General features: G+C 42.5%; 1 protein-coding gene across 1 annotated transcript in view; it reads left to right on the forward strand.

The window, feature by feature from the left end:
* LOC115471985 (histone acetyltransferase KAT2A-like) overlaps positions 1-15,531 on the forward strand; it is a 754,860-nt gene that overhangs the window by 355,789 nt on the left and 383,540 nt on the right. Inside the window, 1 exon segment of the mRNA XM_030205993.1 lies at positions 9,720-9,856. Within this exon segment, the coding sequence (XP_030061853.1) occupies positions 9,720-9,856 (137 nt within the window).

A 15,531-nucleotide genomic window follows, 5' to 3' on the forward strand; every position in this document is an offset into this window, starting at 1 on the left:
CCCCTATCGAAGACATCTTGGTGTACTTAATCGGTAGCAAATTTTAACAAATGAGTAGTTGAGATGGAGACCCTGATTAGTGGGACCGAGGACAGCGTGACGGATGCCATGGATGAGTTATGTTGTCTGCAAGGTTTGGTGACTGCTTGTGAAAGTATACTTGATGGCCTAGAAAGCAGATCGCACAGGAATAATCTTTGATTTGTACGATAATCTGAGACCCTGAATGAGATGAACTGCTCGGAACCTTGGAAAAGAGACTTACCATAGAATTTTTGCAGAGCAATCACCTGAGCCTCCTGAGAATTGAGCGTATGCAACTGGCTGGGAAGAGCTCCAATGGAAGGCAGTAGACCCAGGATTGTGATAGTAAGGATCCTTAACTTTGCTCAAAAGGAATTTATTATGCGGCAGTATCGTCAAAAAAAGAGCTCACATTTGGTAACCAGCGAGTGCTGATATTGCAAGGTTATTTTGTCACACTTGTGGAGAAGCAGCTTCGTTTCACATTGCAATTTCCTGCCTGTCTGAGAGTCTATCAGGAGGGTAAGATGGTCTTCTTTGACTTTCTGGAGGCTGCAGCAGAGGCAGTGTGATCTTGATTTGCAGTGTCTTCAGACGTCAGTAGCGGTCCATGAACGGCGGGACCTTGTTGGAAATCTGGACACGTGCAGCGGCTTTGTTCTGGATTGTGCTCATGGTACTTTGAGATGGTATGTTATTTGCAGTGTAGATTTTTCACTGGCCTTGCTTTTTTGTTGATGGTGCAGACACATCACAGTTGGCTGTTATGTCTGGAGCTGCGCTGCCCAGTTGGTTCAGGTAGAACACCTACTGTATGAGGGAAGTGTACCATGGACGCTGTGGGCCTGGCTCTGTTATTGGGGCCTTCTTCAGACTGGTACATCCTTTCTGTGGAATCACCTTTGAAAGTTTTGTGGTGTCCCTGGCGACTTTAGTATCTGGCTACTTGGACTGGTATGTTATTCTTTGGTGTCTGCCCATAGTTGATTGCGTATGACTGGAGACTTGGAGTTGCGCCCTGCTACTGTGTGTGGACAGATGAGACTTTGTTACTAGGGACACTTTTCATTTTGTTAGACTCACAGGGTTTCTGTGTGTTCTTGTACTGTTTATTCTTGTTGAAGTTTGGATTTTTGGTGTCTGCGGGGTTGTTAGGCCTTATTCTTCTTTATTCTTATTACTATTATTATTTGAGGGGAGAAATGGATTGACGGTATGTGCTAGACGTAATCTATGGGTGTGAGTGTGAGAGATGATGATACTTGGACAAGTTACTAAGGATAGGGGTGTTCTGGGGGAATTTTGATAGGAAGGGTGGAGGGAGGGTTGGGTTTAGAGTGGTTGAGGGATGGCTGGATAGGATGAGGAATGGTGATCCATTTACTTGCTGGTAGCACTGCTGCTGCTTTGCTGAGATGGTGGAAGTGAGGGCTGGGCACTCCTGCTGTAGTGCTAAGTATGGAACTTATTTGCTATTGTGAGCCTTTATTTTTCTGTATGACCATGGCTAATATAGCTTTAAAAATCTCTTTTTGGATTATGTCTGGAATCAATTCCCCGATTAAACAAACTAAGATTCTACAGACACTGAAAAGATATAAATTTGATATTGCCTGTTTACAGGAAACCAATCTCTCCTCACTGGAACATTGCAAATTTAAAATAAGTACATAAGTAATGCCATACTGGGAAAAGACCAAAGGTCCATCGAGCCCAGCATCCCGTCCCCGACAGCGGCCAATCCAAGTCAAGGGCACCTGGCAAGCTACCCAAACGTACAAACATTTTATACAAGTTATTCCCGAAATTGTGGATTTTTCCCAAGTCCATTTAGTAGCGGTCTATGGACTTGTCCTTTAGGAAACCGTCCAACCCCTTTTTAAACTCTGCCAAGCTAACCGTCTTCTCTGCGTTCTCCGGCAATGAATTCCAGAGTTTAATTGTGCGTTGGGTGAAGAAAAATTTTCTCCTATTTGTTTTAAATTTACTACACTGTAGTTTCATCGTATGCCCCCTAGTCCTAGTATTTTTGGAAAGCGTGAACAGGGCTAGGTATGGGTAAAGCATTGTTATTATGCATCCTCCCCTAACAAGAAGTTGGGTACTGCTATTCTCATAGGTAAAACAGTAAATTTAAAACTTCACAGGGTAGTACATGATGTTGAGAGGAGGTATGTAATCCTTCATGGCTTGTTGAACGGTACTTTGGTAACAGTTGCCTCCATTTATGCACCTAACACAGCGTATAAAACTTTCTTTCAATCATTGTTTCCTGTGTTGTCTACATTTATGGGTACCCTTTTTACTCTGCAGGTGATTTTAATTCGGTCTTATCACCTGACCTGGACACTAGTGCAGGTTCCTCCAGGGTTCATCCCAGATCAGATATAGGTCTGAAGCTATCGTTATGTAGTCTGGACTTGGTGGATCCTGGGAGACTACTTCACCCTCAGGAGAGGGACTGTACTCATATCTCCAAGGTACAAGGGGGGGGGGCAAGGGGAAGGAGGGGGATTAGGGAGGTAACATTGGAGGATGGAGTATATGATTGTTTGAGTGATGTGTGTGAGGGTGATGAATGGAGGGTATTTCTTTAAAAAAAGGTCAGGTGGATTATGTTAGCAACGACGTGGATTATGTTCAGTTTATAAGTCTTCCAAACTTAAGATGGTAACATGTAAATTGGTACCTCTTTATTTCAAAACGGATGTTTCATGGGTTAGCCGCCGCAGCCATAGGTACCTTGGTTATATCAGATCACACTTTATCAATTTCAATTTTTTCACAAGCATTTACATCTTGAATAAGTAAAGTGGTACATATTAAATAATATAACCATAAATAATAAAGCAAAAATTGTATCACTTGCATTAGACCACCATGAGGTGGGGGGGTTAAGCAGTTACTCAGGAGATGAGATTCAAATTAAGAAAAATAGTACAACATAATCTCTAACAGAAAGGCTTAGCCTAATTTAAACCAGTTATTTACGTTGTGTCTCTTTAGATCTATTACTTGAGGCAAATTATACCTGTTAGTCACAACATGTATTAAATTATCTTTTTCTGAGCAATGAATTGTTTTAAATGTTCAGGATTTAAGAAAACATATTTAACCCCAAGATATTTGATGTTGCATTTGCATGGATAGTTCAGGTTGAAAGAGGCTCCTAGAGCCAATGTTGCAGTTCGAAGTGCCAAAAACTCTTTTCTCCTGGCTTGCGTCTGCTTTGTAACGTCTGGAAATACCCAGATTTTGCCCCCATAGAATGGGATTTGTAAGTTTCTCAGCGCAATTTTCCTAACATTTTCCAAGTCCTGATGAAAAATAAATGATACCAGAAGAGTTTGGCGCTCAGTTAACTCTGTTAATGAAGATTCCAATAGTTCTGATATGTTGAGATCATTTCCCTCCTGTTGAATATCGCAATCTTTTTCCTTCACTTTTTTCATTGGAAGATAATATATTTTATTCAGGGGAGGTATTGTCTTCAGAAAATTTCAAATTTTCTATTACATATCTTTTGAAAATTTCATGCGGTGGGTAGATTGGAGTCTTGGGGAAAGTCAAAAAGCGTAGGTTTAATTTCCTATTAAAATTCTCAAAATATTCCAACCTCCCATGTATCAAAGTATTATCTTGTATTAATTTTACAGTGGTTTCCTTCAACTTAATATTTTCTTCAGATAAATGATTTATCTTATCTGCAACATCGTTTTTCATAGTAGTAAGAGATGAAGTCAAAGTCTGAACATTTACTACTAAAGATTCTATCTTATTTGTTGATGCCAAAACAGTCTGGAGCGTCCCCCATATTGCCTCAAGTGTTACCGGCGCAGCTTGAGCCTCCGATGGTAGAAGGACCTCGGGAGAGGTTTCAGCTATAGGGCCCAGATGAGATACCAGTCCTCCACTTTCGTGGGTTCGTGATTCACCTCTAGAGCTGATCTCTGCCAGTTGCGGCGGAGGAGAACGCGTTGGGGGGGGGGGGGGACAACGATATGTTCTGGCCCTGGAGTACGGCTTCTCCTTGCGCACGTTGCTCTGTGGGAACTCCCAACGCCTAAGTGGTTCTCGCGAGATATCCCTCGATTGTTTGCTGGGTTGGTGTCAATGTAAGAACCGGCTGGGCTCCCGTTCTAACAAAAGCCTTTCTCTTAGTATTAGGCATCGTGGCAAACAAGTAAGAAGTAAAACATTGTTTTAACAACAGTAGAAACACTTGAGAAAGGTTTAACTCCGGCAAAGTTTCTCGTGGTTATTCGCGGTAGAGTATTGCGGTCGCCATCTTGCTTCGCCCCCTCCCGATCACACTTTAATTTTCCTAGACCTGGAGGTTACGGACCCCGGGTTGGAACAAAGCCCAGATGGCGTATTTATATCAGGATAAGGGATTTGCTTCTTATTTAGCTAGGAAATAGAAAGAGTATTGTACCTATAATGAAGAGCATATGAGTAATCCGCTTTTATTTTGATATAGTGCAAAGATAGTTCTTCAGTGTGATTTAATCACCTGTGTTAACATGAGGAAGAAGCCGGTTGCAAGCCAAATTGTGACTCTGGAGGGTTTGTGCAGGAAGTTAAAATCTAGGTAACAGCAGTCCCCAAATTCTACTAATAAGGATTAATGGTTTTGAGTGCAAATGGTGCTAAAATCCATGAGCAACGATAAAGCTTTGTGGGATCCTTCATTTTGTAAATTTAAATTATTTAAGTTTGGTAACAAGCCGGGAAAGCTTTTGGTGAATTTGACTAGGGCTTGGGGAGGTCCCACTGTTATCACCACAATGAAGAAACCAGAGGGTGCTCTTACATCTTCCCAAGTAAAGTTGTCAATAGAAATCAAACAAAATAAAACATGGAAAAGAAAATAAGATGATACCTTTTTTATTGGACATAACTTAATACATTTCTTGATTATATCTTTGTTAGACAATGTTAGGCCAGGTTTTGATAAGGGAAATAAGTTTTTGTTAGTTACCTTGGATATTTCTGCAGCTTTTGATACCATTAATCATTCAATTTTGCTGAATCAGTTACAATCGATTGGATTATCTGGTATTGTGCTATGTTGGTTTAAATCTTTTTTGAAAGATAGGAAGTTCTGTGTGTTTGATGCAACAGAGAAATCCGAACTTTTGGTTTGCCCGACAGGAGTTCCTTAAGGCTCCTGTCTTTCAGCGGTTCTATTTAATCTTTTTCTTTTACCATTATGTACATTGTTGAGATGTCTGGGGGTGCAGTACAGGCGGTATGCTGATGACATACAGGTTGTATTACCTCTTGAGAACTCTTTTGAAGATACTGTTGTCAAATTGAGATTTTAGCTTACAAAAATAGTTCAATGATGGAGGGAAATCGTTTGAAATTGAACATTTCGAAAACTCAAATTCTTTTCCTTTCTGGTAGAAAAGGAGTGGATTGTCCAACAGGTTAGAAATTTGGGGGTGCAACTTGACACTACCTTCTCTATGAAAAATCAGGTTGGAAATATAATAGCGAAGGTTTTTTAATTAAGGATTATGAGGCGTATTAGATCACTGGTTACAGTTGAAAACTTTTGTAAAACTGTCCAGTCTGTAGTCTGTCCATTGTTAGATTACCGAAATGGTTTGTTAATGGAAATTACAGGTAACTTGTTGAAGGTGTTGCAAGTTGTTCAAAATTCCATAGCCAGAGTGATTAAAAGAGGATCATGCAGCTCCAGTTTTGAAATTGTTGCATTGGCTCCCTATAAAATTCTGTATTGAGTTTAAAATTAAATTAGTTTTTAAAATATTGAATGGTAATATTTCCCCAGCACTCAGTGCCTCCTCACCCCCGAGATCATCTCAGAAACAGCTACTTGAAGTGTCTTCATTTCATTAGGTCTATTTGGAAGAATGTAGATCCTATTTTTTTTACATCAAATTCCGAAATTATGGAATGCATTGCCCATTTAATTTTGTTCAGTACAGAACATTGTTCATTTTTAAAAAAGCTTTAAAATCTTATTTATTTTTTCAGGTTTTTGGTTCCTTTAATGTATGATATTATTTTGCTGTTAATAGCTTTTGAATTTAATTTGTAGTATGCTTTATTTTAAGAGTAACACAGCAAATTACTGTATAGCATTGAGGAAAGAAATCATTTTTATTGTTATGTTTTATTGTATTGTGTATGTGGTTTGTTCCCCGCTTAGATTTTTATAGATATAGCGGGCTATAAATAAAGTTTTGTTATTATTATTATTATTGAAGTCTGTCACGGTTGTGCCCAGGTTCCTTGCTGTCAGTCACCTTGCCCCCTGGTGGTTAGACCTGGCGGCTGCTGTGAACTGATGGCTTGCCGTTTCCCATGTTCCAGAAGATATGCTGGTCCGGTCCAGACCTTCCAGCCTTCCAGATTGTTTTGTGAGTTTTTTGGAACTAAGCAGTACCCGTACCTGGTGAACTCCCTTGTATGCTGCCTTTATTAACCACCTGGGAAGGTTTCTAGTTTGCCTTGCAGCAGAGGTCCTCAGAGGAGTTTCCTTTGGTGAGAGTTGTTGCAGTGCTGCTGTGCTATTTCCTGATTGTGGCTTTGACCCTGCTTGACTTTTGGTTTATTCTTCTGTCTGCTGCCTGCCCAGACCCGGCTTGTTTTCTGGTTTGTTCTACTACTTGCTGCCTGCCTGGAACCCCGGTGTGTTTTCTGGATGTGTCCTGCTGTCCACCGGCCGGCTGCTGTTCCTGCAGTTCTGCCTTCTTGCCCTGTCCGGTAAGTCCTGTCGGCCGCCTGCAACCAGGAGCTCAACTCCTGAGGAATGGCAGTCAACTGCAGGTGAAGTTTGGGCTGAATTCCTGTCCTGCTTGCTCCAGCTTGCGTTGCCTCGGCTGCAGTCCTCGCCCGGTAGTTCCAGTCCTGAATTTGCTGGTACGTCTGTTCTGCCTTGTCTGTGTTTGGGTGATTTCTCCTGCTGCTGCCGCCCCTCGGCAGTGGCCCAAGGGCTCACTAACCCCGAGGTTCCACGAGAAGCGTGACAAGTCTTACCGCCCCATCTCCTTTATTAATGTGGACTTGAAACTCCTATTCTGCATTATGACAGAATGGCTGGTTCATGTTTTGCCTCAGTTTGTGGGGGAGGAGCAGGCGGGATTTGTAGCCGGAAGACAAGATGTGGTCTATGTCAGGAAATTGGTTTTGGCCCTAGAGCACTGCAATGTGATTTCTACACCTGTGTTGGCCATCAGTTTTGACTGAGAAGGCCTTTGACAGGATAGAATGGTCCTTTTTGTTTCCGCTCCTGGCCAGGTATGGCTTATGTGGATTTTTTGTGGCTACCTTTCATTCCCTTTATGCTGCTCCTACCGTAGCAGTCTTAGTTAATGGGAACCTCTCCGAATCTTTTCCACTTTGTTGGGGTACTAGGCAGAGACATCCTTTGTCCCTTCTGCTCTGTCTTCTAGTTTTAGAATTCCTGTTGCTTTGGCTTAAGGAGGATGATAGGATTCTGGGTTTATCATTTATGGGGAGATCTGTTAAATGTGTTGCATTTGCAGATGACATTATGATAGTTCTTACGGAGCAGATTCAATCTCGCTCCATGGTGCGACCGCACCTCAAATATTGTGTTCAATTCTGGTCGCCACATCTCAAAAAGGATATAGTGGAATTAGAAAAGGTGCAGAGAAGGGCGACGAAAATGATAAAGGGGATGGGATGACTTCCCTATGAGGAAAGGCTAAAGCAGCTAGGGCTCTTCAGCTTGGAGAAAAGGCGGCTGAGGGGAGATATGATAGAGGTCTATAAAATAATGAGTGGCGTTAAATGGGTAGATGTGAAGCATCTGTTCGCTTTCCAAAAATACTAGGACTAGGGGGCATGCGATGAAGCTACAATGTAGTAAATTTAAAACTAATCTGAGAAAATTTTTCTTAACTCAATGTGTAATTAAACTCTGGAATTCGTTGCCAGAGAATGTGGTAAAGGCGGTTAGCTTAGCGGAGTTTTAAAAGGTTTGGACGACTTCCTAAAGGAAAAGTCCATAGACCGTTATTAAATGGACTTGGGGAAAATCCACTATTTCTGGGATAAGCAGTATAAAATGTTTTGTACATTTTTGGGATCTTGCCAGGTATTTGTGACCTGGATTGGCCACTGTTGGAAACAGGATGCTGGGCTCGATGGACCTTTGGTCTTTCCCAGTATGGCAATACTTATGTACTTACTAGTAAAAAAGCCCCATTTCTGATGCAAATGAAACGGGGGCTAGCAAGGTTTTCTTCAGAGTGTGCATGTGGGAGTGTGTGTGTCCCTGCCCTCTGTCCTCTCTCCCTTCCCCTGTGCTGTCTGTCCCCTCTGCTCTCTGTCCCCTCCCCCCTCCCCTCGGAGTCGAGTCCTTCAGTGTTAAGTTTCCTGCTGTGCTGTGTTTGTGTTACAGAGATAGTGAGGGCTTCTGCCCTCTCTCCCCTCCCCCCTCTGAGTCCTTCACTGTTACAGAGAGAGTGATTTGATTTCGTGCTGTGCTGTGTTTTCCTTCACTGTTTGTGTTACAGGGAGAGCGAGGGCGGGGCAGAAACTCATGGGGAAACCGGATATCTCTGCCGCTTCACACTTCCAGCTGGAGGCTTCATTTAGAACGTTGGTGGTGCCTTTTATATATAGAGATGTACAGGTAAATAATAATAATAAAACTTTATTTATAGCCCGCTATATCTATAGAAATCTAAGCAGGGAACAAATCACATACACAATAAAATAAAACACAACAATAAAAATTATTTCTTCCCTCAAGGCTATACACTAATTTGCTGTGTTACTCTTAAAACTGTCTACTTTTGAGGGCTTTGGATCCATATCCAGCTTAAAATTAAGTTTAGCTAAATTTGAAGCTTTACCTTTAGATGTGGAGGTGGTGAGGAGGTGGATCTGCTTTCCTTTGAAGGCGGCAAAGGATCTATCTACTATTTGGAGGTGAACATATGAGCAGAATCTCGCTCACTTTATGGGGATAATATTGCACCCCTCCTGAAGTCAACCCTGGAAAGACTTCAACTCTGGGAGTGTGTATATTGCCTTTATAGATAAGCATAACATAGTGCACCTTCACTGTCTTGATGTCCTGTTATAGAATTTCCCCATCACCAACCTGAAAATCAGTGTAGAGTATGTAAGGAGCAATATTCAGCCTGCAGTGGTCAATGTGTTTTTAAACGCTGGCTGCTGCGGGTTGCTTTATACCTGGATACTCAGTGCTGGGCCATCCCCAGATATTGGTGGCACTGATTATCTTGGTTATGTAGGCACCAGAATTTATCTGAGTACTAGCAATACTGAACCCAGTCTCTGGATAACTAACTGGATAAAGTTAGGGCAGCCATTTGCTAACTTTGTTACAACTTCATCGTGATAGTTACCTGCTTATCAGACTGACAGTTGCTACTAGCCAGGTAAATTTTGGCTCTGCCCAGAGTCTTCCCCTGGGCCACCCGAGCCCTGCCCAGATAGCGCCAAGGCAGTCTGCCCAAATATTACTACTACTACTACTAATCATTTCTATAGTCAAAGCTCTTTTTAAAATTTTCTGTGTTGAAAGTTGGTATACTGCGGTATTTGCCTGAGTAAGAAAGGGAGGGAAAGAAGTCTTTATTGATGATATGATGCCAGGGGAGAACAAAACCTGCCGTTGAAAAAATTTTCAGCGCTGTTGATTATGCTCTTAAATCACTGAACAGGAGAGAAAAGGAAGTTGCCTGAAGGCTTAACACTAGAGGATGCAAAGAGGATCCGTGTGATGGGTGATATTCCAGTGGAGTTGGTCAATGAAGTGATGCTAACAATCACAGATCCAGCTGCTATGCTGGGACCAGAGGTAATGAAAATGGCATGATATGGATATAATTTATGCACTGTAAGTCTGCATATTCCTTGGCACAAGGAACTTCTGTTGAATGTCTGTTGCCTTATAGTCTCTTCTGATCTAGACTTATTTTTCCTTGACTTCTGTTCCATAACCATTTTGCTGGAAGTTTTCTTTTGGTTAATTCACACTTTTGCATGTTTCATGTTTTGAAACCCTTTTACCTTTCCTTAAAAAGACAGAGGGACAGAAGATGTGAATTTGGACATCCCCTCTGCAGAATCAATAGCAGGCAGATGTGTTATTTTTCAGACCAATGATTCTGGAACATGTGAGGAAGGAAGTGATAATGGGCCGAGTACTTAGAAATGATGATAGTATTATAATGTCCAGGTGTGTGGTTACCTGATTTCCAGTGAACATTGGTCAGTGCAGATCAATGCAGGAGTCAACACAGAGAGGAGACACAGAGAAGTTAAAGTCCTGGACTTGGAGTATCAGCTTTTTTGAAGCAGTGATATTAGTGGGATACTAGCACAGTGGAAAAATTCTTATGAGGAAGAACAGTAGACTAAGAGGAAATCAAATCTTTGGTTTAAATTTCCTTTTTATTTATTTATAATTATTTTACATTATTTATCAAGCATTCCACTTCAACAGAAAGGTACTTCATCAAGAAAAGGAACAAAAACAAATACATTCGTTTAATTTTAAGGTTATAATTTATCAGATTTAAGTACTCTCAAGTCCTCAATTAATGATCCAAGAATTTCACATGTGGAATATTAAGGAAAAATAATACGAAGACTTATTAAACCTGTCTAAACAAAGAGTTCTTACTTCATTCTGGGCTCTATTTCTGTTAATATTATCTCACTTAACATATAGTCCTCAAGATCTTCTGGCAGCAAGAAATTCTGTAAGTTGTGAGGATTCATAAAAAACATACTTCGCTGACTGGTAACAGATTACACACTTGCAGGGATAATGCAAGTAGAAAGTGGCTCCCAGCTGGAGGACACCTGTCTTTAAAAGCAAAAATTGTCTGTGTCTTCTTTGTGTTTCCTTAGAAACATCAGGAAATATGCATATTTTTAATCCCATAATTTCTTTGTCTTTATTTTTAAAAAATTTTCTCATAATCCAAATTTTATCCGGAGGAAAAATAACTGTTACCAACAATGTTGCTGGGGAAACTAATTCCACAGTTGGAGCCTCTAGTATTGCGGAAACTTCTAACGATTGATCCACCTGTTGAACAGGATCAGAAGAAATTCCGGGCGCCTTAGTTGGTAAATAATACGCCTAAGTTAAGGGAAGAAGAGAATCCTCCGGCATCCCCAGGGTCTCTTTTAAATATCTTTTCAACAGTTCCCTAGGAGCAGTTGTTATTGTCCTAGGGAAATTTAAGAATCTCAAATTATTAGCCCTCTGAGAGTTTTCCAGAAATTCAATCTTCCTTCTCATGTTAATACAGTCTTTAGTTACAGTTGTTTGTATCTCCTGTGTTTTCTCTATAAGTTCCAGTTGATTCTTTATATTTTTTGATATTTCTTTCCTTTCATTTTCCGCAATTACTACTGTTTCTTCTAATTTCTTTACTCGGGATTCTAATACTTGAACTTGAGGACATAAGACTTTACCTAAATTGACTATCAAAAGCCACAAATTTTCCAGGGTCACTTCTGCTGGTTTAACTTCTAAAAACGCAAGAGTGTTTAATGTCTGTGCCCCTTCAGCAAAAGTACTTACTGGTTGCATTCCTGTTGCACTCAGAAGATCTCCCGCAGGCAAAGTTGTAGACTCCTGGGCTAAAGAAAGGCTGAAGCTTCCTTCAGCACTTTTATTCTCCGGTGAGCTTTCTATGTTCCCCTGTAGCTCCACTGCTGAAACACTTCCTGGTTGCAGTGGAGATGCCGCCGCCGGCGGAGAGAGGACGCCCAAGGGCTGCGGGGGATGAGCACATAGGTCGGGACTCAGGGAGATGTCATGCACTAACGACGTCTCAGAGCTTCCACCTATTCCAGGCGTCGCAAGCGTGCTATTCTCCGACCTCAATGGAACTCCGGATCTCTGCAAAAAGGTATCTAGCGTACCCGATGTCAGAGTGGTAGGTCGGCTTAGGGGAGCTGCGGCTGCCGATTTCCCTCTGCGTTTCGGCATAGCGGACAATCATGGAGCGTGGAGATCAGCGTCAAGTTCTTTCCGCCATCTTGGATCCTGAGCCTAAATTTCCTTTTATATAACAGAAGGAAGTATATTTTATAGACCAGGGGCTCATTAATTTCCCATAGATCTCCTCTAAATATTGGCATGGGGGATAATAAATAAATAGAAATCAAACAATAAAAGAAAAATAAGATTACATCTTTTTATTGGACTAAGTACATTTCTCGACCAGCTGAAGGCCAGAACTCCTTCCTCAGGTCAGGACAGTGTGAGCAAAAGAAGCCAATTTCAGACTATTTAAGCAAAATATGAAACATTCCAGTGAGAGTCTTAAGGTGAATGGTAGGGGGTGAGTGATCAGACGGTGAAAAAGCACTGTAATTTTATGGTTTATAGTGTAATAGGAAGTCCAGATTTATGTTAAGAGTTATTTTGTTCATGTCAAAGTATTTAATCATCTAAAATTCTTATATTTTTGAATTGTTTTTAAATTTCCTTTTCTGTTCTGACCATGAACTCATTAATGGAGTGCTCTGGTCCTGAAAACTTTTAACCCACAAAGGTGTCATCTTGGTTTGTTTTGGGGACAATGAGGGACATAATCAAACAGGGCTGCCCATCTATAAGGGCGGCCGTCTCTGAGAATGGCGCCGCGAAGGGGTGGGGCATCCCGTATAATCGAAAAAGATGGGCGGCCATCTTTCGTTTCAATAATACGGTTGGGGCTGGTCAAATGCCTTGGATTTAGCCGGGTTTGAGATGGCCGGCCTTGGTTTCCGCATTTGGTCATGGGAGGAGCCAGCATTCGTAGTGCACTGGTCCCGCTAACTGAATGGAAAAAGCCCTTCCCTTACCGATCCGGAAGGGAACGGGCATGCATGATGGAAATTGCATGCAAATGAGCTGCTTGCTGTTAGCTCATTTGAACATGATTTCCTTCCTAAGGAGGGGAAGCGATGCCAGTTGAGGACGTCCTTCCCTGTGACGGCAGTTGAGGACGTCCAGAATGAGGATGCTTCTGTGAGAAGGACATCCATGCCTTCGCTATGCCTCCGACACCCTCTTTATTTGGATTTTGGATCACAAGTAGCAGCAGTAGTGGGATTTGAACCGCCACCTGGCCACCTCTAGATTGCAAGACCAGTGCTCTAACCACTAGGCCACTCTGCCACTCCTCCACTCTATTCCACTCCCTTGAAATTTGGCCGTCCCTGTGGGGGGGGGGGCAGTTGAAGATATCCAAAATGTTTGAAAGAAGGACATCCACGCCTTCGTTATGCCTCCGCTGACACATACATACCTCCCTCCCCCAGGGACCTGCATACTGCCCCCCCCCCCCCACAGGAATGGCCAAATTTCAAGGGAGTGGAGAAATTTCAAGGGAGTGGAGTGGAGTGGCAGAGTGGCCTAGTGGTTAGAGCACTGGTCTTGCAATCCAGGGGTGGCCAGTTCAAATCCCACTGCTGCTACTTGTGATCCAAAATCAAATAAATAAATAAATGAAGAGGGTGTTGGAGGCATAGCACAGGCATGGATGTCCTTCTCACAGCAACATCCTCATTTTGGACGTCCTCAAGTGCCGTCACAGGGAAGGACGTCCTCAACTGCCGTCGCAGGGACGGAGGCATAGCAAAGGACATACTCTAAAAAAAAAAAAAAAAGACAAAAGTTTTTGAAGTTGTTTTTTTCGGGGTGGGAGGTGGTTAGTGACCACTGGGGAAGTCAGGGGAGGTCATCCCCGATTTCCTCTGGTGATCATCTGTCAGTTCGGGCTTGGTTGTGAAAAAAAATGGACCAGTAAAGCTGGCCAAAATGCTCGTCAGGGACGGTTTTTTCTTTTTTCCATTATCGGCCGAAGCCAGCCATCTGTTAACCATGCCCCTGCCCCGCCTTCACTACCCTGCCGACACGCCCCCTTGAACTTTCGCCGGCTCCGCAACAGAAAGCAGTTGATGGCGGCCAAAATCGGCTTTCGATTATACCGATTTGGCCGGCTTTAGGAGAAGGCCGGCCATCTCCCGATTTGTGTCGGAAGACAGCCGGCCTTGTCTTTCGAAAATAAGCAGGAATGTCTCTAAATGGATTAGGGAGTTTTTGATTCACAGATATTATCCTGTTAAAATGAACAGTAAACGTTCAGCTCAATGGGTGTCTCCTTGCTTTGTTCCACAAGGGTCTCCCCTTTCCCCGACGCTGTTTAATCTCTATATGACTTAATTTTGTCACAGCTTTCTTTCTCTGGGGGCTAAGGTTTTTTCCTATGCAGATATGTTTTTGTTATTACCCGTAGAGAAGTATATTGGTTCCATGGTGCCTAGTATTATATCATGTATGGAAAGGATTGAAAAATTAAGTGTTGCATATGGTTTCAAATTAAATAAAGACAAGATTTTGAGTTAGGGAGTTTAGGGACAAGTTCTGGTTTCGTTAATAAAAAAAAAACATAGTAACATAGTAACATAGTAGATGACGGCAGAAAAAGACCTGCACGGTCCATCTAGTCTGCCCACGATAAACTCATATGTGTATACCTTACCCTGATTTGTACCTGTCTTTTTCAGGGCACAGCCGTATAAATCTGTGCAGCAGTATTTCCCATCTCCCAACCACCAGTCCCTCCTCCCATCACCGGCTCCGGCACAGACCCCGTATAAAAAGTCTGCCCTCCCCCATCCTAGCCTCTCAACCACCAACCCCTCTTCCCCCTGCCACCCAATTTCAGTTAAGCTTCTGTGGATCCATTCCTTCTGCACAGGATTCCTTTATGCTGTCCCACGCATGCTGAATTCCGTTACCGTTTTCATCTCCACCACCTCCCGCGGGAGGGCATTCCAAGCGTTCACCACCCTCTCCGTGAAGAAATACTTCCTGACATCTTTCCTGAGTCTGCCCCCCTTCAATCTCATTTCATGTCCTCTCGTTCTACTGCCTTCCCATCTCCGGAAAAGATTTGTTTGCGGATTAATACCTTTCAAATATTTGAACGTCTGTATCATATCACCCCTGTTCCTCCTTTCCTCCAGAGTATACATGTTCAGGTCAGCAAGCCTCTCTTCATACGTCTTGGAACGCAACTCCCATACCATCCTCGTAGCTTTTCTTTGCACCGCTTCCATTTTTTTAACATCCTTCGCAAGGTACGGCCTCCAAAACTGAACACAATACTCCAGGTGGGGCCTCACCAACGTCTTATACAGGGGCATTAAAACCACCTTTTTTCTGCTGGTCACACCTCTCTCTATACAGCCTAGCAACCTTCTCGCTACGGCCACCGCCTTGTCGCACTGTTTCATCGCCTTCAGGTCCTCAGATACTATCACCCCAAGATCCCTCTCCCCGTCCGTGTCTATCAGGCTCTCCCCACCTAACACATACGCCTCCCTTGGATTTCTACTCCCTAAGTGCATCACTTTGCATTTCTTCGCATTGAATTTTAATTGCCAAACGTTAGACCATTTTTCCAGCTTCTTCAGATCTTTTTCATGTTTTCCACTCCCTCCGGGGTGTCCACATCTGTT

The sequence above is a fragment of the Microcaecilia unicolor genome, chromosome 6 (genome assembly GCF_901765095.1).
Source record: "Microcaecilia unicolor chromosome 6, aMicUni1.1, whole genome shotgun sequence".
Taxonomy (NCBI): domain Eukaryota; kingdom Metazoa; phylum Chordata; class Amphibia; order Gymnophiona; family Siphonopidae; genus Microcaecilia; species Microcaecilia unicolor.